General features: G+C 34.5%; 1 protein-coding gene and 3 pseudogenes across 19 annotated transcripts in view; 3 read left to right on the top strand and 1 right to left on the bottom strand.

Annotated features, from left to right (window-relative positions):
• Positions 1 to 25,191, bottom strand: part of ZNF644 (zinc finger protein 644) — a 105,656-nt gene that overhangs the window by 49,181 nt on the left and 31,284 nt on the right. For 15 of the 19 annotated variants that reach the window (XM_072754645.1, XM_025996479.2, XM_025996483.2 and 12 more), the window contains one exon: positions 19,535 to 19,595. The exons of the other annotated variants lie outside the window; for them this stretch is intronic. In XM_072754645.1, coding sequence (XP_072610746.1) covers positions 19,535 to 19,578 — 44 coding nt within the window. In that variant the 5' untranslated portion in view covers positions 19,579 to 19,595. The remainder of the gene's footprint in view (positions 1 to 19,534; positions 19,596 to 25,191) is intronic. 19 annotated transcript variants of the gene reach the window in all.
• LOC112918412 (large ribosomal subunit protein eL43-like) lies at positions 9,363 to 9,676 on the top strand (annotated as a pseudogene).
• Positions 14,462 to 15,213, top strand: LOC112918316 (large ribosomal subunit protein eL43-like; annotated as a pseudogene).
• LOC140598377 (eukaryotic translation initiation factor 2 subunit 3, X-linked pseudogene) lies at positions 20,616 to 24,815 on the top strand (annotated as a pseudogene).

Genomic DNA, 25,191 nt, shown 5'->3' with positions numbered 1-25,191 from the left:
TTGACCAGGCCCCATGTACTTTGTATCAAATGCTCTTGGCCTGGAGTTCTTCCTTCAAGTATATGTGTAGGTTGGTTCCTTCCATTCCCATGATCTCAATTCTCAGATCATCTTAAATAAAACAGCACCCTTAGTCACCCTTCATCTCCCTTTCTCATTTTATTTTTCTTCTTAGCACTTACTATACTCGACAGATTATATTGTTATTTGATTATCTGTTTTCTTTCCCCCACTGCAAAGTAAACTTGAGGGCAAAGACTGATGTTTTATTCACTGATGTACCCCTGACATCTAAAAACAAAACCTAGTGACTACTGTATTTGTATACTATCACAAGCAGAAAGAATATTTAAAAATGAATGCATCTGTTTTCTAATTGGATCTATCAGTTCCTTTCTAATCAGTTCTTCTCATCTAGAGGCAATGTGACCTTTTCAAGCTCACCATTCCTCTATGGAACCCATTTTCCTCTCTCACAGGACATAGTCTCAAATCTTTATCATAGCTGAAAAGGCTTTGCTGGGCTCTGCCTACCTTTCCATCTGCTCTTACACTTTACCCCTCACAGTTCTCAGGGATTCAATCACTCTGGCCCTCTCTCAAATTCCTCAGTGTGTTCCTCCTCATCACAGGGCCCCTGCACATGTAGTTCCTCTGATCTGGAATTCTCTGCTCTCCTTTCCCCAGCCCTTCATCACATAAATTTAGTTAACCTTAACTCCTGAGCTTCCTTCAGATCATAGCTCAAAATGTCACTTACTCTGGAAGTCTTCCTCAAGCACTCCATGTCAAGTTCTTTTGTCATATGCTTTTGAAGGACAATTTCTTTCAGAGCTCTAATGCCTTTCAAATATTTAATTGATATCATTTTTGATTAATGTATTTCTCCCAATGAACCCAAGTTCCAACAGAACAGGAACTACATTTTTGTTGTACATACTGTGTTTTGAGCAACTGGAAGGTGTTTGAATACCTAAATGAAGGGACAGAGACAAAGCAGCAGGCTAACTATTAGTAAGTGAATAATTAAAGCCTGAAATCAATCGATTATGGGAATCAACAAAGCAAACTTTTTTATTGACTTTGTTTTATCTAGACACACTGCCCATTTCTGGCTATCTGCCTCTCCCTCCTAGCCATCAGTGTATGCACAAGAGAGAAAAACTAACTTAATATTTCCACAAATTGGAAAATATGAATAATATAAATTCTTGTAACACTTATTATTGTATCATTAACTTTCAGGTTGCCTTAATAACAATAGAACAAACTTTTATACCTTTTTTTTTGACAATATCATAAAAATTAAAACAGGTCATAATGAATTTTTAGAACAAATTCATATCATAAATGATATAAAAGTAAGGCTGTAATACCCTCCCAGATCTATGATATTTTTTATAAAATCTTTAAAATACTTTCAGATGGCAAAGGTGCATAATTACTTGCCACAGTAAACCAAAAAGTTACAGACTGGACTTGACGTTTTACATCTTTGTACTCTAAAAGTATGTTAAATGTTTATTACAAAAAAAAAAAATTCTATATAATTTCCTTTAACTCAACTCATTCAGTTATATAGAACATTTTGAATGCAATGTTACAGGCTGAATTTGCTGTCCCCCTCCAATCATATATTGAAGTCCTAACCCCTAGTCCTAACTGAGATTACGGCTATATCTAGGGACAAGACCTTTAAATAGGTAACTAAAATGAGGCTATTAGGGTAAGCCCAAATCCAATTTGACTGGTGTCCTTAAAAGGAGAGATTATGACATACGACGAAACACCAAGGATACCTATACACAAAGAAAAAGCCAATTAAGGACATAACAAGAAAATTGACATCTAAAGCCAAGGAGAGAGGTCTCATGAGAAACCAAACCTGCCTTGGACTTCTAGCCTTCAGAACTATAAGAAAATAAATTTATGTTGTTCTAGCCACCCAGTCCATGGCTCCCCTAGGAGACCAACACACTCATCTCACATTGCATATGAAGGTTCTAGTCTACTGTAATCTATGTGAATGACTAATAATTTTTGGCCTATGAAAACAACAAACTAAGGTTACCTCCACCATGCTTTCTTTATGCTAAATGTTGGGACTCAAAAAAGAATATGTAGGCAGATTTACCTAAGAAAAAAATCTGGTCCTACCTACTTGTAGTACTGCATCCTGTGCGGCAATGAGGTGGATCTCTATCTGGATAGGTATGCCCATCCATTTCCTTAATGGGCAGAAGAAAACAACTTAGCTATCATATACCTGAAGTAATAAACATGTGGATCTCCTTTGAGACCATAATATAAAATGCTTTACATTCAAGGTCCCTGCAAATGACCTTAATTAAAATAGTTTGCTCACTGTCCTTTTCTGTGGCTGAGGAAACTGTGAACTAGTGGTCAAAACTAACCATGCTAAATCAAGTCTTTTCAAAAACACAGATTGCCACAACTTCTTCCCTAGAGTTTCTGATTCAAATTTGTTATAGTTTCTCAGTTTCCATAGTTTTTGTAAGTACCTCAAGACAACTCTAATATGCAGTCAGAATCATCTAAAACAGGCTTTCCAAGCAATATACTTATATATTAAAAAGAAACTCCTCACTGAGAGGGGCACTTGATAGGATGAGCATTGGGAATTATACTATATGTTGACAAATCGAACATCAATTAAAAAATATAGAAATTTAAAAAAAAGAAAGAAAGAAAAATTCCTAGGGAGCTAAATGTGCAACCATGACTGAAAATCATAGTGCAGAATCCAGGTATCATACGACTATAACACGCTGTGATTAATATGAGGTATGCACAACCAAATATTGGTAATATATGAATGATTACTGAAAAATATATTATCAAAGTCACTGAACAGTACTGAATACAGAATAAAGAATACTATACACTGTAGTATGGCTTCATTATGAAAGGTATCGGTGAGCCTTCAATTACCTAAGTAGAAAAGGGAATGAGAATATCAACAAAATACAGCAAAAAATTCAACAGTACGTTAAGTGTATACACTATGACTACAGGAGGGTTTATTACTGGAATGCAAGGATAGTCCAACCTAAGACAATCAATGTAATATACATTAACAAAATAAAGGATGAAAACAACATGATTATCTCTGCTGGTGCAGGAAAAAACAACTGACAAAACTCAACCTTATTTCATGATAAAAACACTCAACAAACTAGGAATAGAAGTAAACTACCACAACATAATAAAGGCAATATGTGGAAACCCCACAATTTACATTGCATTCAAGGGCATAAGACAGAAACCTTTCCTCGAAGATCAGAACAAGACAAGGATGTCCATTTTTACTGTTTCTACTTAACATAGTGCTGGAATTCCTACCAAGAGCATAAGTAGGCAAAGAAACAGAAACAAAAGGCATTCAATCTGGAAAAGAAGAAATAAAGTTATCTGTTTGTAGATGCCATGATCTTATATGTAGAAAATTCTAAAGATTCTACAAAAACACTAATACATGAATTCAGCAAAGTTGCAGCATATAAAAATCAACACACACTTTATCTTACATCACTTACAAAAATTAACACAAAATGGATTAAAACTTAAATGTAAGACTTGAAACCATGAAACCTCTAGAAGTAAAACACAGTATGACACGGGTATTGGCAATGACTTTTCGGATATGACATCTAAAAAACAAGCAACAAAATAAAAAACAAACATGGAGGACTACATTCAACTAAACTGAAAAAGCTGCAAGGCAAAAAACAATCAACAAAGTGAAAAGACAACCTACAGAATGGGGGGAAATATTTCCAGGCCATATATTTAATAAGATGTTAATATCCCAAATATATATAAAAGACCCCATACAACTCTGTAGCTAAAAACCAAATAACCCAATTAAAAATGGTCATAGGATCTGAATAGACATTTTTCCAAAGAAGATCTATAAATGGCCAACAGGTACATGAAAAGATGCTCAATACCACTAGTGATTAAGGAAATGCAAATCAAAACTACAACGAGGTATCACCTCATGCCTGTTAGAATGACCATGATCAAAAAGACAAGAAATAACAAATGCTGATAAAAACAAAGAGAAAAGGAACCCTTGTGTAGTACTGGCAGGAATGTAAATTGGTTTAGACACTATGAAAAACAGTATGAAGGTTCCTCAAAAAATAAACTACCCTATGATCTAGCAATTCCACTTCTGGGTATATATCCAAAGAAAACAAAAACACTAACTTGAAAAGATATCTGCCACCACTCTATGTTCATAGCAGATTATTTACAACAGCTAAGATATGGAAACAACCTAAGTGTCCATCAGTGGACAAACAAAGAAGTTGTGGTAAATATATACAATAGAATATTATTCAGCTATAAGAAAGGAGAAAATCTTGCCACTTACAACAACCTAGATGGACCGTGAAGGCACCATGCTAAGTAAAATAAGTCAGAGAAAGGCAAACAATGCATGACCTAATTCATCTACACGTGGAATCTAAAAGGAAAAAAAAGAAACAAAAAATTCACAAAGAGATCAGATTTATGGTTACAAGAGGCAGGGTGGTAGTGGGAGAGGGAAATGGGAGAAAGATGGCCAAAAAGTACAATTTCCAGATATAAAATAATTAAGTACTAGAGATGTACTGTATAACATGATGACTACAGTTGACATTGCTATAGGATATATTGGAAAGTTGAAAGTGTAAATCCTAAGAGTTCTCATCACATGAAAACTAATGACACTAAATGACACTAGACTAATGACAATAATCATTTCACAATGCTGCTGACCCTTGAACACACAGGTTTGAACTGTATGGGTCTAGTTACAAGCAGATATTTCATAGTATACTATTGTAAATGTATTTTCTTTTCCTTATGAATTTCCTAATAACATTTTCTCTTCTCTAGCTTATTTTATTTTAAGAACAGTATCTAACATATATCACATGAAGTATGTGGTAATCCACTCTTCATGTTATTGGTAAGTCTTCTGATCAACAGCTGGCTATTAGCAGTTAAGTTGCCATGAAGTCAAAAGTCATACATGGATTTTCTATTGTAGGGAGCCAGCACCCTTAGCCCCCACATCATTCAAACCATTATGATGTAGAACTTAAACTTATATAGTGATGTATGTGAATTATATCTCAAGAAAACTAAGAAAAAAAAATTAAAAATAATACAGAAAAAAATCAACATTTAAAGGTCAACTGCATTTCCATAAATAGACAATGACCATTCTGAAAAAACATTAAGAAAGCAATACCATTTACAAAAGCATCAAAAAGAATACAATACTGGGGCTCTTCAGTGGTGCAGTTAAGTGTCCAACTCTTGATTTCAGCTCAAGTATCCATCTTGGGGTCATGAGTTCAAGCCCCATGTTGGGCTCCACACTGGGTGGGGAGCCTACTTAAAAAATTAGTTAATTAATTAATAATTTTCTTTAGAAAAGAGTATTTAGGAATAAACTTAACCAAAGACGCTAAAGTCTCATATACTGAAAACATTGTCAAAAGAAAGTAAAGATGACAAAAATAAGTGAAAAGACATCTAGTGTTCATGGATTAGGAGACTTAGTAACATTAAAATATTAATACTACTCAAAGTAGATTTAATGCAATCCTTATGAATATCCCAGGGGCATTTCTACAGACAGAAAATTTCATTCTAATACTTACATGGAATTTCAAGGGACCCTAAATAGTCAATCTTGAAATTGAAGAACAAAGTTACAGATCTCACACTTCCTGATTTTAAAACTTACCACAAAACTACAGTAATCAAAACAATTTGGTAGTGGCAGAAAGACAAACATACAGACTAATGGACTATAATACATTCTCACAAAAAAGGTCAAATGATTTTTGACAAGGATGTCAAGAACATTCAAAAGGGATAGACAGTCTTCTCAACAAATGATGCTGAGAAATTCAAATAAACATGCACAAGAATGAAATTGGACTCTTTCAAATGCTGAATCCATTTCACATACCTGGAAATAAACCCCACCTGTTTGTAGTGTGTAATTGTTTTTATACATTGTTTGGCTCAACTTGTTAATATTGAGAACTTTTTGCATCTAAGTTTATCACAGATGTTAATCTGTAGAGTTTTGTTTTTGTACCGCATCCATCTAGTTTTTTTTTTTATCAATGTAATGTTAGCTTCATAAAATGAAATGGAAAGCATTTCCTCTTCCATTTTCTGGAAAGGATTATATAAAACTGGTGTTAATTCTTCTTAAAATTGTTTAAAATAATTCTCCAGTTTGGAATTTTCCAGTGAAACTCTCCATCTTGGCCTAGAGATTTCTTTCTTGGGAGCTGTGTCACAATTCTAAATTCAATGCCCTTAACAATTACTGGGCCATTAAACATAAATTTCATATTGAATGAGTTGTGCTTGGTTTGTTTTTCAAGATACTGGGCTATTTCATCCAAATTGTTAAATTTCTGTAAATTGTTCATAGCAAGCTCTAATTATCCTTACAATGTCTAAAAGGATCTACAGTGATATCCCGTTACATGACTAAATTGGTAATTTTTATCCACTTTCTTTTTATCTTTGTCAGTCCTGCCGGAAGCTTATCAATTTTGTTGATTTTTCATATAAGTAGCTTTTTCTTTCAGTGATTTTTCGCTTTTTAATCTCATTTATTTCTACTCTTAAATTTATTATTTTCTTTTTCTGTTTCCTTTGGTTTATTTTCCTTCTCATTTTCTATTATATGAAAATTTTCTTTTCAAATGTAACATTTAATGCTGTAAATTTCTCAGCAATGCTTTAGCATATTTTCATATGCTCTATTTTCATTTTCAGTAAGGTTTTTTTTTTTTTAATTTTGAGAATTTTTAAGCCATGGATTATTCAGAAGTGTGTTAATTTTCAATCGACAGATTCTCCTGTTACTGATCTCTAATTTGATTCCAATATGGTAAGAGAATATATTTTATATGATTACCATTCTTCAAATTTGTTTTTCTTTTTCCCCATTCTTCAAATTTGTATTGTTGAAGATGTTGTCTATCTTCAGGAGTGTTTAAGGAATACTTGAATAAAATGTATATTCCTATTATATTTGCTAGATGGCATGTTTTATATACATCATTTAGATCCTATGGTTTACTGTGTTCAGATTTTTTTATATTCTTGCTGATCTTATGTCTAGTAGTGGTATCAGTTGTGGAAGAGAGTATTAAAGTCTTCAATTATAACTGTGGAATCATCTCTTCCTTTTTCAGCTTTATCAGTTTTTTGTTTGGTTTTGTTTTGTTTACTTGTTTTTTAGTGTAGATTACAGCTCTATTGTTTGGTACACACACAAGGGTTCCTCTTGGACCCTAGTGCTTTTCTTTGTTCTGAAGTCTACTTTACCAGAATTTAATGTAACTATTCTTGCTTCTTAGATAGGTTGTTTGTATGGTATAATCTTTCTATCTTTTCATTTTTAGCCAACTTATGTCACTGAATTTGAAGTAAATTTCTTATAAGCCTACATTAGTAGAGTTGTATGTCTTTTATCCACTGTGTCATTTTCTTTCTTTTGACTGATACCATTTACATTTTTTTAAAGGCTTTATTTATTTATTCATGAGAGACAGAGAGAGACAGAGGCAGAGACAGAGGCAGAGGGAGAAGCAGTCTCCATGCAGGGAGCCTGATGTGGAACTCAATCCCGGGTCTCCAGGATCACTCCAGCCCTGGGCTGAAGTTGGCACTAAACCATGGAGCCACCCGGGCTGCCCTACTATGTACATTTAAAGTAATTTCCAATCTTCAGATTAAATGTGCCTACTTACCTGTGACAGGTATGACTATGTTAGAAGAGCCACTTCAAAACCAGAAGAATAATGACTCAATATAGAGAACATCAATAAAGAAATAAAAAAGAAACAGTAATTTATAAAACAAACAAATTCTGGAGATGAACAATAATTAAAATGAAAAATTCACTAGTGACCTTCAAAAGATTTGAGCAAGCAGAAAAGACCATCAGTGGATATGAAAGTATTTTCAGGTAAACTGAAATTAACAATTTGAGAAGTAGAAAAAAAAATGAAGAAAAATGCAGAACCTAAGAGACCTGTGGACACCATCAAGTATACCAGCCTATTTATAATGAGACAAAGGAGGAGAAAAAGAGGTAGAAAGAGTATTTCAAAAAAATAATGGCGATAAATATCCAAATTTTGATAAAAGGCATGAAGCTAAACAGCTAACAAACTCCACAAACTCCAAGTAGGAAAACTCCAGGGATGCCTGGGTGGCTCAGCAGTTGAACATCTGCCTTTGGCTCAGGGAGTGATCCTGGAGTCCTGGGACTGAGTTCCACATAAGGCTCCCTGCATGGAGCCTGCCGCTCCCTCTGCCTGTGTCTCTGCCGCTCTCATGAAAAAATAAATAAAACCTTAATTTTATTAAAGAGTCTTGAAGAATGTTTGCACACCCATGTTCATATCGGCACTATTCACAATAGCCAAGAGGTGGGAGCAACCCAAACATCTACTGATGGATGAATCAATAAAGGAAACGTGGTATATGAATACAATGAAATATTATATAACCTTAAACAAGAAAAATCCTGTCACATGCACCAAATGGATGAACCATAAGAACATTACACTAAAAAAAAAAAAAAGAACATTACACTGAGATAAGCCAGTCGCAAAAAAGACAAAGAGTGTATGATTCCACCTACATGAGTTATATAAAATAGTCAAATTTATGAAAACAGAAAGTAGAATGTGGTCACCAAGGGCTGGGAGGAGGAGCAAAAGGGGAAATGATTGTTTAATAATAGGTAGAGAGTCTCAGATTTGCAAGATAAAAAAGTTGTGGATATCTGTTTCATAAAAATGTTAATATACTTAATACTATTAAACCATACACTTAAAAAAAATAATTAAATGTGCATAGTAACACTATTCAAAATAGCCTAAAGGTGTAAGCAACCCAAATGTCCATCCACAGATGAACAGGTAAAGAATATACAGCATAGCCATACAATAGAATATTACTCAGGCATAAAAAGAAATGAAGTGCTGGGGCGCTTGGGTGGCTTAGTCAGTTAAGTATCCAACTCTTGGTTTCAGCTAAGGTCATGATCTCATGGGTCCTGAGATGGAGCCCCAGGTAGGGCTCCCAGCTCAGCAAGGAGTCTGACTGAAGGTTCGCACCCTCTGTCCCTCCCCCTGGCATGCACTGTCTAAAACAACTAAATCTTTAAAAAAAAGGGGGGGGGGGAATGAAATATCCATATGCTACAACATGGATGAACCTCAAACACGTTATGCTGCAACTGGCTAGCTCATTTGGTAGAGTGTACAGCTCTTGATCTCAGGGTCAAGAGTTTGAGCCCCATGTTGGGTTCAAACCAAGGTTGTGGCAATACAGTTAAACACACCAAGAAAGTCAGAATCCCGGGTAAATACAGGACCTGTTATGGTGCTTCCCTCAGGAAAATGGTGAGAAAGAGTGAAATAAGCCAGATGACAAGTACACTTGCTCCTTCTGTGGCAAAACCAAGATGAAAAGACAAGCTGTGAGGATCTGGCATTGTGGTTCCTATATGAAAACGGCAGCCAGTGCTGCCTGGGCCTACAACTACAACACCATTTCTGCCCTCACATTGAAGTCTGCCATCAGATGACTGGAGGAGACCAAAGACCAGTAGAAGCTTCACCATTTGAAACATTGCTAGCCTATAAAAAAATGGGTCAATTCTGTAACAAAACTATTTTGGTTTGTTATTAAATTCATTAACTGGATGTTCCAACTTGCACTGCATTGATTTTGCTTTCTCAAAAGACTTGGAAATTTAAAACCCTTCTAATTTTTAATGGAAAAGCTTACTGAGGTGGGCTATCCTAATGCAGTACTTTTTTTCTATAGTCAAATGATATATGACATAATAATATAAGCCTTAGAGGTTAGGTATGTGTCTTTGCTTTCCATAGATAGGTGTTATCTTTGCCAGTTCCACTTCTTTGACATACATTAGTTTAAGCTGTGCAGACTTTTGTTTTTAGATCAATTTTTTTTTAATCTTTCTAAAGGTAGAATGACATATACTGCCTCCTAACTTTTGGGTGTTTTGACTGACCACACATTTCATCAGCATCTTCAGAAAACAGAATGAAACAATTAGAATTTTAGAACAAAATTTGCAGATGTCTATAACATTCTCCATTTTTTAGTTTGCACAGAAGGACTGACAGGATTAAATTACTCAAATTGATATAGTCAGTCACACTAATAAAAATGAAGTTCCATAGAGGAAACACACAATGAGATAACACCACACACCTTTCAAAATGCTACAATAAAAAAAAAAATTAAAAATTACTTTCAGCACCTAATGCTTGCAAGAATGTGGCGAAACCAGATCACTTAAAAAATGCTGAAAAACAATTTGGCCATTCTATTAAACCTAAACATGTAACTAGCATATGCACTCAGCAATTGCACTCTGGGGCATTTATTCTAGGGAAATGAAAACTGATGTTTACACATAAACTTGTACTCAAATGTTCATATTAGCTATATTCCTAATAGACCCAAAATGGAAATGACCCAGATATTTGTTCTCCCGTAGATGAACAGTTTAATTATGATACCCTGACAACATGAAATACTACTCAGCAATAAAAAAGAATAAACTAATCAATGTATACAACTTGGATGAATCTTGAGGGAATTGTGGTGACTGAAAAAAGTCAATACCAAAATGTTGTATACTGTATAATTCCATCACATGAAATGAAAAAATTATAGAAATGGCAAACATTATTGGTTACAAGGGATTAGGGATTGGAGAAGGGAAACAAGTTATAAAAAGGCATTATTAAGCAGTGTTGAGAGGGAAGAACGTAGAAGGAAATCAGCATAAATATGAATGGTTACAGGGTAATTTAAAAGGGGGAATATTACCTAAAAGTATAATCATTTAAATTGGAAAAACCAACTTGTCTGCCACTCTGTCATTTGACTAAAAATAAAATTGGTTAGATATTAAATATTTTATGTAAACCCTGACTGGTTATTCAACAAATATATTATCTCTGTAACAAGAACTGTTCTAGATGGTGAGTATACAATGGGGGAACAAGGTGGGCAAGGTCCTACTCATATATACTTTTCCTACAAATGGTATTTTTTCCCCCACGCAAACCCTCCCAAATGATTTTCTGAATCATGAAATGTCTAGAATGTCTAGAAAATGTCTCATCAAATACTATCAGAATTCATATTCAGCGAGTATGTATTATTAGACAATATTCATGGAAATCCAAGACTTAACACATTTAAAATTCTCTCAGGTACTCAAATATCTTTGTTAAGACTTTTGTTATTAGTAGTACAATTATTTATCCATCAATAGTATTAAATCTTGTTTAATTAAGAGTAAAGAGAGGCCAGAAACTGTAATAAAAACAGCAACTCATAAATCCATATGGAACAAGCCATTTTTCAATAATCTTTGTCTTTTTTATCCCCACCACTACCACTCTAAAGTCAGGTCATCCTGAATCCAATCTAGCTTCTCCTCCAATCTGTTCTCCACATTTTAATTAAATGTTTTTCTAAAACACAGATCTGATCACATCATTCCCTCACATTTTAACTCCTTTAATGATCTCCTATTATTGTTAATCCAAACACTTTAAAAAGGTTTCTAGGGGATCTCTGGGTGGCTCAGCGGTTTAGCACCTGCCTTCAGCCCAGGGTGTGATCCTGGAGCCTCGGGATCGAGTCCCACGTCGGGTTCCCTGCATGGAGCCTGCTTCTCCCTCTGCCTGTGTTTCTGCCTCTCTCTGTGTCTCTCATGAAGAAACAAATAAATAAACTCTTAAATAAACAAACAAATAAAATGGTTTCTAAAACCCACAATAAAATACCTCAATACTTACTCTCCCTCTTCTCTTTTTTAATATTTTATTTATTTATTCATGAGAGACACAGAAAGAGAGAGGCAGAGAAGCAGGCAGAGGGAGAAGCAGGCTCCCTGTGGGGAGCCTGATGTGGGCCTTGATCCCAGGACCCCAGGTTTACTCCCTGAGCAGAAGGCAGGTGCTCAACCACTAAGCCACCCAGGTGTCCCTCCCTCTTCTCTCTTGACACTAGCCACTCCCCTCTCCTCACTCCTTGTAGAACTCCACACTCAAGACATACCACATTTCTTTCAGTTCTACCAATCTTCTCCTTCTCTTTCCTCTCATTCTTCCACATGCTATTTCTTCTGTTAACAATAGTCCTTCCCTAAATTTTATCTAGATAAATCATTAACAGTTCTTCTAAGTTTTAGTTTAAACGTCACTTCTGGGAGTCCTTGGGATATTTTCATTCAATAAATCTTTATTAAATGCTCATTGACAGTCAAGTCCATACTCAGTGTTTGTTTGCTTTTTTTTTATTTGAGAGAGTAAAAGAAAGAGAGACTGAGAGCAAGTGAAGGGAGGGGCAGAGGGAGAAGCAGACTCTCTGCCAAGCAGGGAGCCAGACACTCAGGGATTGATCCCAGGATCCTGAAATCATGACCCGAGCTGAAGGCAGACACTTAACTGACTTAGCTACCCAGGTGCCCATACGTTCAGTTCTTACATCTTAATAAATAAAACAGACATGGTCATTGCCATCCAAGAACACAAACTATCACATTAATCCCATCTTACTATACTTACATATTTAGTCATCCTTCCTCTTCATACTAATAACTAGTATCAGATATGAGCCAAAACCAATGTAGCTACAATAACCAGTTCAGAAAACACTGAATAAATCAAAATCTTAAACAAGTATTTACTGACCACTGATCATATGACATATACACCCATAGTCCCCAGTCTGGCTGGGAGACCCTAAACCATTGCAAATATCTGCTTTTATGGTCAGTCATCTCAAAAGAACAAAAGATCAGAGGTTCAAAGATTCAGGTTCTAATTTCGTCTGCAATTATCTACCTGACTTCAAGTTGTCTTTAATTATTTATAAGCCTCACACTCTTAAGTACAATAGTATAATATGTAAATCAATGATCATTATGGAGTCTTTCACAGTATAATTTATTTCTTGATGGGTTCAAAATTAGTTGTTAAAAAGTTTCAAAAACAGAACAAGGAAACCATTCAATGACTTCCTAAACTACAGTAAATTATAAACTTTAGTACACTTAAGAAAATGCCAGTAATGGGGCACCTGGGTGGATCAGTCGGTTAGGCACCCGACACTTGATCTCAGCTCAGGTCTTGATCTCAGGGTTGTGAGTTCAAGCCCCATGCTGGGCTCGATGCTAGGGCTGGAGCCTACTTAAAAAAAAAAAAAAAAAAAAAAAGCCAGTAATTTTGACAACACAGACATCCAATTAAATGAAACTATTTTACAAAATAATTTCTAGAAATTAAAGTAAGACTTAGTTCACACTCCCTTTGTCCACATTTTCCCAAGGTCATCCTATATTCAAAATTCTAATTCTTTTCTTCAGAGCCCAACTCAAACATCACCTTCCTTCAACAAAGCCTTTCCTGATCTCTCCCTTCAAAATTCCCTTCCCTATATATACCTGACAGTATTCTGTCCACGAGTTATAACATAATTAGCTATATGACACTGAGAATTCTAATTACCAATGAGTGCATATTTAACATATAGCATAGTGCCTAGAACATGATGTTTCTTTTTTTCCTTTTTTCTTTTTAAAAAATATTTTATTTATTTATTTATTCATGAGAGACACACAGAGAGAGAGAGGCAGAGACACAGGAAGAGGGAGAAGCAGGCTCCATGCAAGGACCCTGACATGGGACTCAATCCCGGGTCTCCAGGATCACACTCCGGGCTGAAGGCAGCCTAAACCGCTGAGCCACCCGGGCTGCCCAGAACATGATGTTTCAATAAAGGCTTACTGAATACCTTGTTTTATTTAGGACCTTTTTTTATAGTTTAGACCTACTACAGAGGGTTAACTGTATAGCAAAAATAAAATTCTTTCACTTGACAGGGCAGTTTATGGTTCCCTGTTCATTTATTAGAATGACATTTGCCACTTACCTTTAACTGTTAAGTTGAAAACCACATCAGATTTGAGTAGAAATTGTTATAATAAATACACGTCTAGATGAAGCTTTCTTTGGAAAAATAGCACAGCTTCAAAACAAATCAATGTAGCCTATTTAGCCTTTTAGACAAATGAAACAACAAAGTGAAACTAACGATGAGTTTTAAGAGATGTAGAAAAAGGGAGATAGAAATGAAAAGACATCACACCGGAAAATACTACCCAAAAAATAAGCCCAAAGGAAGGCAGTATCTAAATCCTTAAAGATAACTCAAAGAAAGCCACCATAATAATATTAAGGATTTTCCCAGCTCTTTTTTCAGGTCTTAAATTTAGTAATTTCTAGAATTATAGAAAAGCTAGAACTGAGACTAGTAATTACAGAGTAATTACAGCTTATCACACATGCTAAGGGAGGTAAAGAAGAAAAAAACATACAAAGAAGGAAAGTTTTCTAAAGCCTGAGTTGTAAGAGACAACCTGTGAGCAGCATGTTATTAATCTAGACTTAATTAACCTAATACTTAGTAATAGCTTTTATTTTTATTTACAGACTACACTAACATTAGAGTTTGTAGTAAATTACAAAGAAATCCACCACAAAGAAATATGCTTTCTAAATAAGCAGCATGAAGGAATAAAGAGAGCAAAGACAAACAATCTGATTATCCAATATTAAATAACTAAATGCAGTACATAACACACAATGGTATGTTAATTGGTGGATTTAACCATAAAGGAGAAAAATTTGTCCCAATTATATAGTCTTCAAAAGAATTAGGTTATGATGAAGGTGACACTGCAAATCTAAGAGGACTCTCACAATTAAAAAAACACACCAGCTCTCTAGGCTCAGACCTAAGTTGCAGCAATACAGTTAAACACACCAAGAAAGTCAGAATCCCAGGTAAATACAGGACCTGTTATGGTGCTTCCCTCAGGAAAATGGTGAGAAAGAGTGAAATAAGCCAGATGACAAGTACACTTGCTCCTTCTGTGGCAAAACCAAGATGAAAAGACAAGCTGTGAGGATCTGGCATTGTGGTTCCTATATGAAAACGGCAGCCAGTGCTGCCTGGGCCTACAACTACAACACCATTTCTGCCCTCACATTGAAGTCTGCCATCAGATGACTGGAGGAGACCAAAGACCAGTAGAAGCTTCACCATTTGAAACATTGCTAGCCTATTAAAAAATGGGTCAATTCTGTAACAAAACTATTTTGGTTTGTTATTAAATTCATTAACTGGATGTTCCAATTTGCACTGCATTGATTTTGCTTTCTCAAAAGACTTGGAAATTTAAAATCCTTCTAATTAAAAAAAATTCACCAATAAATACCACTTTTCATTGATTAGACTGCCATGGATTAAAACACAAGTTAATATTTAGTATTACATATACATAGCAAATATATATAATATTTAATACTCTAAAAAACATTGCTAATAAAATACTAAGTGATATAATCTCATTGCAATTTTGCATTATCAGAAATTAAAGTCCACATATAAACTGACCCAGCAATCTAATGCTACAAATTATCTTACCGACATTCTCACACAATTCCAATAACGTAGTAAAGAATATTTATTGCAGCACTGCATATACAAACAAAAAACCCTGAGATTTACCCAAATATCTTAATCAACAAGGAAACAATTATATTAAATGTAATCCATATATGAAAAACATCCAAGATATGCCACCAAATGGAAAGAGAAAGATGCAAAATATATCAGTTATTTCTGATAATTTATGGGTAGTATAGTGCTGAGAGAGGAAAGTTTTACTTATTCTTAATATCTTTGTACTATTTGCTTATACATAAATAAGCATATGTGACTTTATAAAAATATAATTTCAAAAATACTAAATACTACTTGACAATATATTTGAAAAAGGTCAAATGTACATTGTGCAATCTCATCTAGGATGAAGAACAAATATTTTTATTAATTTAAAAGTATTTTTCACATTACAACAAAGGGCAGCACATCTACATTCCTCATAAAGAGAGTGAAGCACTGAGAGCTTAATTTGAAAATTAAGGAAATTAGCTAATATAAATATTCATAAAGAACTTCAAATCCTTGGATTCAAGGACTCTGCAAAATGAAAAAAGCAGCTTCTGACTTTATAAAATATTGAAGAATGAAGACGAAGAGTCTGAAACTGAGGTATACCTACCAGCCTCTGAGAAGAGAAACTAGCCTAAAATACTTCAAATACACGTTAAATCAAGCAACCTCAAGGTTATATTTCTCTGAATACTCAAATTTTATCAACAATAAAACTAAACATACTTCACATCCGTGATGAAATAAAACAAATAACTGAAGTTCTACATTTGATAAGAATCTATGTCTAAGAAAATTCTTGTAGGGATCAGAAGAAACAGCATGAGATGGGGTCAATGTCCAACTCTGTATTCAACCTTTATGGCAGAAGCTGCAGAGAGGAAAAGCAACAAATTGATCCCAGTGGGGAAGAATTTCTTCTTGCTTTGGACTTGCTAGAAGGCATAAAAATCCCCTAGGTGACTACAATGGCCAATCCAACCAGCCGAATTTTAAATATGGAAGAAAAAAACTAGTATAAAATACTTTAAAATATTTTAAAAATTTCTTAAGTACATTATTCATATACCACAGATGTACAGTGATAAAACAAGATTTTTAAAATATTTTTCATCAAACAGCAAGCTTCCTAAGTTATAAAACTCAAAAATGTTATCACAATTCCAGACTACGATTCAATTTCCTTCTCTACTCCAATATTTTTTTACCCTCAGGAAAATGAGAAAAAATTTCTTTATAGATGTGACCAATCTTCTTAATCTTCTACTTGTATTAATCTAATACATCTTTTAAAATCTTTAAAGAAATAACTAGTACAAACTCACAAAAAAGGGTATCATTAGTAGCAAACATTCTAATTTCCATAACATGGATTAATGCCTTCATTTGGAAAGAGTAATCAAAATCAACACAGTTTTCCTTAAGGTCTTAACTAGGAACATTACTAGCCATTTCTTTCAAATGGATTCAAAGACGACTTAGGGGATATTTTGTTGCTCTTTTCAAAATTCTATAATGCTGCTTCTGTATTGTCCTCATTGGCTTTTCCCACAGCCCAAAAGCAACTGAAGCACCAATGTCCTCATCCCATTCTAGCCTGTATTCTGAATCCCTAGTTGACTGAGAGAGAATTCTGTTTATTGTTCTGTTTTGCAAACATTCACTAAGTACACACAGTACTCTGGCACTGTGCTACTAAGATAAGTAAGACATTGATGATATCTACCTTTTTCAAAGAGCTCACTGTCCAGTAAAGAAAACATTCTATTGCCGTATGGCCAGTCTGGCTCAAAGGAAAAGATAATGCTGGAGATGGACTATTTCAGGAGATAAGCCGATGACCAGGAGGAAGAACAATGACAGTTGGGGAGGTAAGGGACTGGGGAAGAGTGACAACATATAATTCAGGCAAAAACTAAATATATGAAACATCAAATATAGTTTATTCAGATAATTCTAGGCATTCTGGAATATCTGCAGTGAGACCACTGTATGCCATGTTATGGGGCTTACATGTTATTGTGCAGGTACTGGTAGAACAAAAAAGGGGACAACTAGAGGAAGGAAAGCAGGGCAGAATGCTGGCAAGTGAGGTCAGAGAGTTGGAGGATCCAATAAAGGAAATTAAAGAAAATACATTAAAAAAATTTGTAGCACAGTTGTACAATGAAATAGTACTCAGCAATAAAAACTACTGATACAATAACATGAAGGAAACTCAAAAATACTATGTTGACTAAAAAAATGCCACATATAAAAAAAATGCCACATATAAAAGGTGCATATGATATCATCCTATAAAGATAAAATTCAAGAACAGACAAAACTAAGCTCTGCTGATAAAATTCAGAAAGATGCTTACCTTGGGGAAAAGGCTATTCGACTGGAAAGGGAAGAATATAAGAAACTTTCTGAGCAATGAAAATGTCCTACATTTTGATCTTTATGGTTGTTACATGTGTGAACATATATGTAAAAACCTCATTCAGTTCTATACTTTAAATTTTACCATACATAAATTACAACTTAATTTATGTAAAAATGTAAATTATCTTATTAAAAAAGAAAAAATTGCATAATTGTGGTATAAGGTCAGAATAAGTTAAACCAGTGTCATCCCTTAAGCAACATCTGACTTACAAGAAATCAAAATAAAGGTTCTAACACTGTATATTCAACTAGCAAACAAAATCTTCATAAGATGTTAAGTACAGAAGTCTAGCTCTTTCTTCCTTACAAAAAGATATATAGACAACTGTTCCTTACACTAAATTCTGTGAAGATAATGTACTCTTCCTAAAGAAAATAGCTCACTATAAAGCCAAAAAGTAACAATTTTCTACACAGAAGAATCTACCTTACAGAAAGTACTATAAAGATTATCAAGGCATGAGAAGCAGTTAACAAAACATAGAGCACAATAAATATTCTTCACACTACCACTACAAATATTATTATATAATAGCAATAAAAGCACAACTCTCCTTCATCAAATTATGCCTAAACCACTTCTTGAGAATACACTAACTGCATATTACTCAACTACTTTTCATTCTAGCCTTTTTTTTTTTTTTAAACCTTTGAGAGCAGCAAGTTTCTGACAGCTGAAACGTCTGGTTAGATTAGAGAAGGACCAAGTTAACTACAATTTATCTAAGTATTCCTTTTAATCTGTTTATATCCTGAAACCATGTTCACTTACCAAAAGATAGCAAATCTAACTTTCTAACAACTCAACAGTTTATATTATTAAAAACTCGTCCTTCACATATCAGACCAAAAAAGTGCATGATCACAATTCAATTTCCTGAAAGACAATAAATAGTCTTAAAAAATTTAAAGCAAATCAGAATGCTAAATTAGAAAGTCACTCAGCAGAGATACTCATAAGAAAAATGGTAAAACAATTATTTACAATTCTGAACCTTGTATTAACATAAAGAAGTTATAATTTGGCCAATTTAATTTATAAAAGGGCTTCATTAATAGAAATAAGAAAGTAAAATTCACAAAGGCAAAAACTACTCAAGCACTATAATCCCCTAAGAGAACATTGAAGGATAGAGCAAATCTCTTACTGAACTGGTTTCTGAATAGCTAAACCAAACACCAACCTAATTTTCTAAAATGTTTAATAGTCACTGGAAACCATATACTTAAGTTAAACTCAACGTAAAAGAAGGAAAACTAGGAATCTAGTTCCACAGTTTGATAGTTCTATTGTTACTCCCACCAAATCAACTGGAGCAAGTATATAAAAAAGTCAATTCTTCATATTTCAAAATTTTACTGAAAAACTCATTAATTCTGAGCTTGAAGGCACATTTTTAAAACTTAAGTCTTTTGTATTATTCCCTACTTCAATAGGTAACATTTAACAAAGTAGTCTTCTACTTACCTAGATTTTGTCTTATTAACATCTCGTTGCAAAAACAATCTCATTCGAAATTAACTCAAACCTGAAAGAATACATGTAAAGACCATCATTTAGTTTTGTGTGTCTGGTGTGAACGAATACATCTATGATACACTTACTCTTTTAAATTAAAAACTGCAAATCAAATTATTTTAACAGAAGAGCTACTTGAAAAAGTGTTTTAACTAAAACATGACCATTTAAAATTTTTAGGAAATCTAATTTTTTTATGAACAATAACCTAATCAAATGAGAAACAAATTTTCTAGGTCTTTAAAAAAATTTATAACTTATTTTTATTAATTTTAATAGCATAGCAATAATTAAAACCAGTATGTTAATAAAACACACACTTCTATCTAGATATTTATCTAATACTACTACATATATACCAAAAGTACAAGGAAAAAACACAGTATAAGATGGCATAAAAGTATATACTAAGTATAATAATGGTTAACAATGATTAAATATTTACTAAATGCCAGAGACCTTATCTAGAGGATAGTACATACTGGTACTCTCCTGCTTCCTCAATTTAATCCACAACCTAGTATAACATAACAGCTACCCCAACATTTCATTGAAAATTTACTTGAAAAATTACCTACCCTTAATTTTATTACATTGCACAAATTCTCAGTATGTCTTATCCTGTACTCTACACATCTCCCCTTCCCCAACCTTAATTGGGCTTGTTACTCTTTTGAATTATTTCCAAAAAATGGTACCATCATACCTACTTGCCATTGTCACCTAGATTGCTATAACTATTCTATTTCCAGACTATCATCTTATATTTATTCTTCCCAGAATTGTGTAAGTAATCACTTTGCAATAGCTATCCTGAGGATGTTACATCTATGCCTCAAGTCCTTCAATAGTACTAATCAATGATCTCATTCTTATTATCCCCAATCTTTACTCTTCCATTCACTCCAGATTTCTAATACTAAACCCCTTCAACTCCCAGAACAGCCCCTATGTCCTCTCAGTTTTCACACTGCTTCACGTGGTGAACTATACCTACCTTCTCTCTAACTTTGCTAACACCCCCTTTTTCTTTTTTACTAGTTTTGCAATATTTAGCTTAGTCACCCTGAAAGATCCTTCTTCAATTTGTTCAGCTATGGTGTTTCTCAATTGCTATAGCAACTGGTGATGGCTCTATTATCAACTGTTTACTTATGTGTTTTCTAAACTACAATCAGTGTGGACACACCGAGGAAAAGAATTCATTCAATTCATTTCAGCATTGTCAGTAGGTGGCACAGAGTAAAAGTACAACAATATAGGCTGAATGAAACATTAGAAATTTTGTGCTGTATCCCAAAATTTACAGAGACTTAGAAAATAAATAAGTAAAATTCAGGCTAATGAGTTTAATTCACATTTCCAGGACTAAAAAATAAAATTCCTATCACTTCTGAATCTAGTAACATTACTTTATGAAATTACTACATCTAAGTAAAAATACAAATGACAAAAATCAGCCCAGTGCAAACTTTTATCGAGCTGAATTAATTTCACTGATCACCAATACCAAGATTTTGGTACTACACATTTGCATCCCTACAGAAAATAAAGTTTGTGGACTATAAATCCTAGACTCATTGAAGTATTAAACTTAAGCAGAAAAGAGTTGGAGAAAAAGGTGAATATGGTATTAATACTAATAATGTCAATAACCTAGAAAAGTGTTTCTCAAACTTGAGCACACATTAGCATCGCCTGGACACCTTGTTATATACAGACTGTTAGTCCCCACCCTCAGAGTTCCTGATTAGGTAGTTCTAAATTGGGAGTCCAATGATTTCCACTTCTATTAAGTTCCTAAGGTGATGCTATTTCTAGGACCACACACAAAGAACCACAGACCTAGAATTCTCTGTATAACGTCTAGAAGAGATGAGAATATTCTCTTCGGCCACCCACTGCCACGAGTATTTACAGACCCAGAACTGGATATTGTGACCTACTGCAAGCTAAACTACAAATCAAAATGAGAGCACCAAATATCTACCATGAATTGCTGAGTGTGAAAGGATGAAAAAAGCGGCCCTGCAAGAGAATCTACATCCTAATTCCTAGAACCTGTGAATATTACCTTATATGACCCCTCCCCCCAAAAGAAAAGTCTTTACAGATATGTTTTCATTAAAAATTTTGAGATGGAGAGATTATCCTGGATTATCTGGGTGGGCCCTAAGTACAACCACATGTATTCTTATACAGAGGGGATGGAGAAATTTGACTATACACAGAAAAGGCGAAGACAGAGTAGAGAGAGATTTGAAAACACTGGCCTTGAAGATTGCAGCTATAGTCAGGAATGTCAGTAGCCACCAGAATTGCAAGAGGCAAGGGATGGATTCTCCCTTAATTTCTGGAGAGAATAACCCTGCTGACACCTTGATTTCTGTCCAGTGATACTGATTTCAGACTTCTGGTTTTTATAACTGTTGGAGTAAGTTTGTTGTTTTAAGCCACCTAGTTTGTGGTAATTTTCAGAGGAATAATAAATGAATATACTGATGACATCAGGTTCTCCAAGAAATAAATTAGAAGTACTACATAAAAGGTGTTTATTTGGAGAAAGGGCCTTCATAAAGGTTACCTGAGGTCAAATGAGGACATAAGGATGGGGCCCTAATTTAATATGAGTAGTGTCCTTATAAGAAAAAGGCACCAAGGATGCAGGCACAGAGGAAACGCATGAGGAAATAAAAGAAAATCTTGAGGAGAAAAGCCTCAAAAAAACCTAACACCATACCATAATCTTGAACTTCTAGCTTCCAGAACTGTGAGAAAATAAATTTCTGTTGTTTAAACCACCAAGTTATTGCAGCCCTAGCAGACTAATACAAAGGATATACATGTTTGCACAACAATGTGAATGCACTTAATGCCACTTACCTATACTTTAAAATGCTTAAAATGTTAAATATTATATGTATACTTTACCACAATACACTAACACCACACAAAGACAGTAACTAACTCTGACTTTCATTCTTTTTTTATCTTGCTCTGTTCAGTTAGATTTCAAAGTCCAAAATAAAAGGCCTTTTAATTGCATTTGTTCCCCCAGAGAGTTAAACTAGGTCACTGTAAACATATTTTTTAAAGGAGAATTTATAATGAAGTTTGATAGGAAGTACTTTTTAAATCCATACCTGAAAAGTATAAAAAACTGGGGTACTGTTTAGGTGAGTACTGGGACACAATGAGAAAACTACTGATCAATATACCTGATGAATACTTAGCAAAAATCCTCAATAAAATACTAAAAATCAAACTTAATAGCACATTAAAAGAATTCTACACACTGAGCAAGGTGGATTTATAATGAAAATCAATGTAATATACCATATTAACAGAATGAGGGATAGAAACCACATGATCATCTCAATTGGTGCAAAAAATGCATTTATCAACATCCAATATCTTTTAATGACAGAAACACTCAACAAACTAAGAATAGAAGAAAACTACCTCAATGTAAGAAAAACCGCCTGGGAAATACTTACAGCTAACATACTCAATAGTGAAAGATGGAAAGCTTTTCCTCAAAGATTAAGAAAGTAAGGATGGCTCTTTTTTTAAAAAAAAATTTTTATTTTTAAGTAATTTCTACACCTAATGTGGGGCTCTAACTCACAACGACAAGATTAAGAGTTGTACACTCCAGCAGCAAGATGGTGGGGGGTGAGGTTGGAGTGACTCTCAGACAACCACATCTTTCCTGCCAGGATCTCGCCACCTTGGATGTTACCAACTTGACCCCACTGTCTCAGGAAGTTATCAGCAGACAAGTCACAATTAACATAGGTACAATTGGTCATGTTGCTCATGGAAAATCTACAGTTGTAAAAGCTCTATCTGGGGTTCACACTGTCAGATTCAAAAATGAACTGGAAAGAAATATTACAATTAAGCTTGGATATACTAATGCTAAGATTTATAAACTTGATGATGCAAGTTGTCCTCAGCCAGAATGCTATAGATCCTGTGGAAGTAGTACACCTGATGAGTTTCCTACAGATATTCCAGGGACTAAAGGGAACTTCAAACTAGTCAGACATGTTTCCTTTGTTGACTGTCCTGGCCATGATATTTTGATGGCTACTATGCTGAATGGTGCAGCAGTAATGGATGCAGCTCTTCTACTGATAGCTGGCAATGAATCCTGTCCTCAACCTCAGACTTCTGAACATCTAGCTGCCATTGAAATAATGAAACTGAAACATATTTTGATTCTGCAAAATAAAATTGATTTGGTAAAAGAGAATCAGGCTAAAGAACAGTATGAACAGATACTTGCATTTGTACAAGGTACAGTAGCAGAAGGAGCACCTATTATTCCGATTTCTGCTCAGCTGAAATATAATATTGAAGTTGTCTGTGAGTATATTGTAAAGAAAATTCCAGTACTTGTAAGAGACTTTACTTCAGAACCCCGCCTTATTGTTATTAGGTAACTTGATGTCAACAAACCTGGGTGTGAGGTTGATGACCTTAAAGGTGGTGTAGCTGGTGGCAGTATTTTAAAGGGAGTATTAAAGGTGGGCCAAGAAATAGAAGTCAGACCTGGTATTGTTTCCAAAGATAGTGATGGAAAGCTCATGTGTAACCCAATCTTTTCCAAAATTGTATCACTTTTTGCAGAACACAATGATCTTCAGTATGTTGCTCCAGGGGGTCTTATTGGAGTTGGAACAAAAATTGACCCCACCTTGTGCCGGGCTGACAGAATGGTAGGACAGGTGCTTGGTGCAGTTGGAGCTTTACCAGAGATCTTCACAGAATTGGAAATATCCTATTTCCTACTTAGACGGCTTCTAGGTGTACGCACAGAAGGCGACAAAACAGCAGCAAAGGTGCAAAAGCTCTCTAAAAATGAAGTGCTTATGGTGAACATTGGTTCCCTGTCAACAGGAGGAAGAATTAGTGCAGTCAAGGCTGATTTGGGTAAAATAGTTCTCACTAATCCTGTGTGCACAGAAGTGGGAGAAAAAATTGCCCTTAGCCGAAGAGTTGAGAAACACTGGCGTTTAATTGGTTGGGGTCAAATAAGAAGGGAGTAACTATTAAGCCAACAGTTGAAGATGACTGAAGAATATTATTTACATAATATGTCTGGATGAAGTTACAGTTTCTGTTAACAACCTGGGGGTATAATTTCAAAGCAATACTGGGGAATATATTTCACAGTTCATTACCTTAGTAGAAGCTGTAAGGTTATTCTCATCTCCTTGTTATGAAGATTTAACTTCAAAATAATAGAATCTACAATAGTTGTCAAATTGGCATATTAATGGGTTCAATCCAACATTTTAGCAGAAACTGATTATTGCTAAATGGTGTCAAATTTATACATCACTTCATGTTTGAAATGACACACCTGTTAAAACCAGCCTTTGCTAAGGCAAATATGTACCACACTCAACCTGTTTCAAATAAAGTTTTCCTTATTACTTAAAAAAAAAAAAAAAAAGAGTTGTACACTCCACCAACTGTGCCAGCCCGGCACCTCAAGTATACCTACTCTTGCTATTTCTACTCAATATGGTACTGAAGTAATAGAGCAAACAGAAAGGAAAAAGGAAATGAATGATCTCCAAATTGGAAAGGAAGAA

The sequence above is a fragment of the Vulpes vulpes genome, chromosome 3, assembly GCF_048418805.1.
Source record: "Vulpes vulpes isolate BD-2025 chromosome 3, VulVul3, whole genome shotgun sequence".
Lineage (NCBI taxonomy): Eukaryota > Metazoa > Chordata > Mammalia > Carnivora > Canidae > Vulpes > Vulpes vulpes.
Note: the sequence above shows the minus strand (reverse complement) of the source record. Positions and strands in the feature narration are given on the sequence as shown.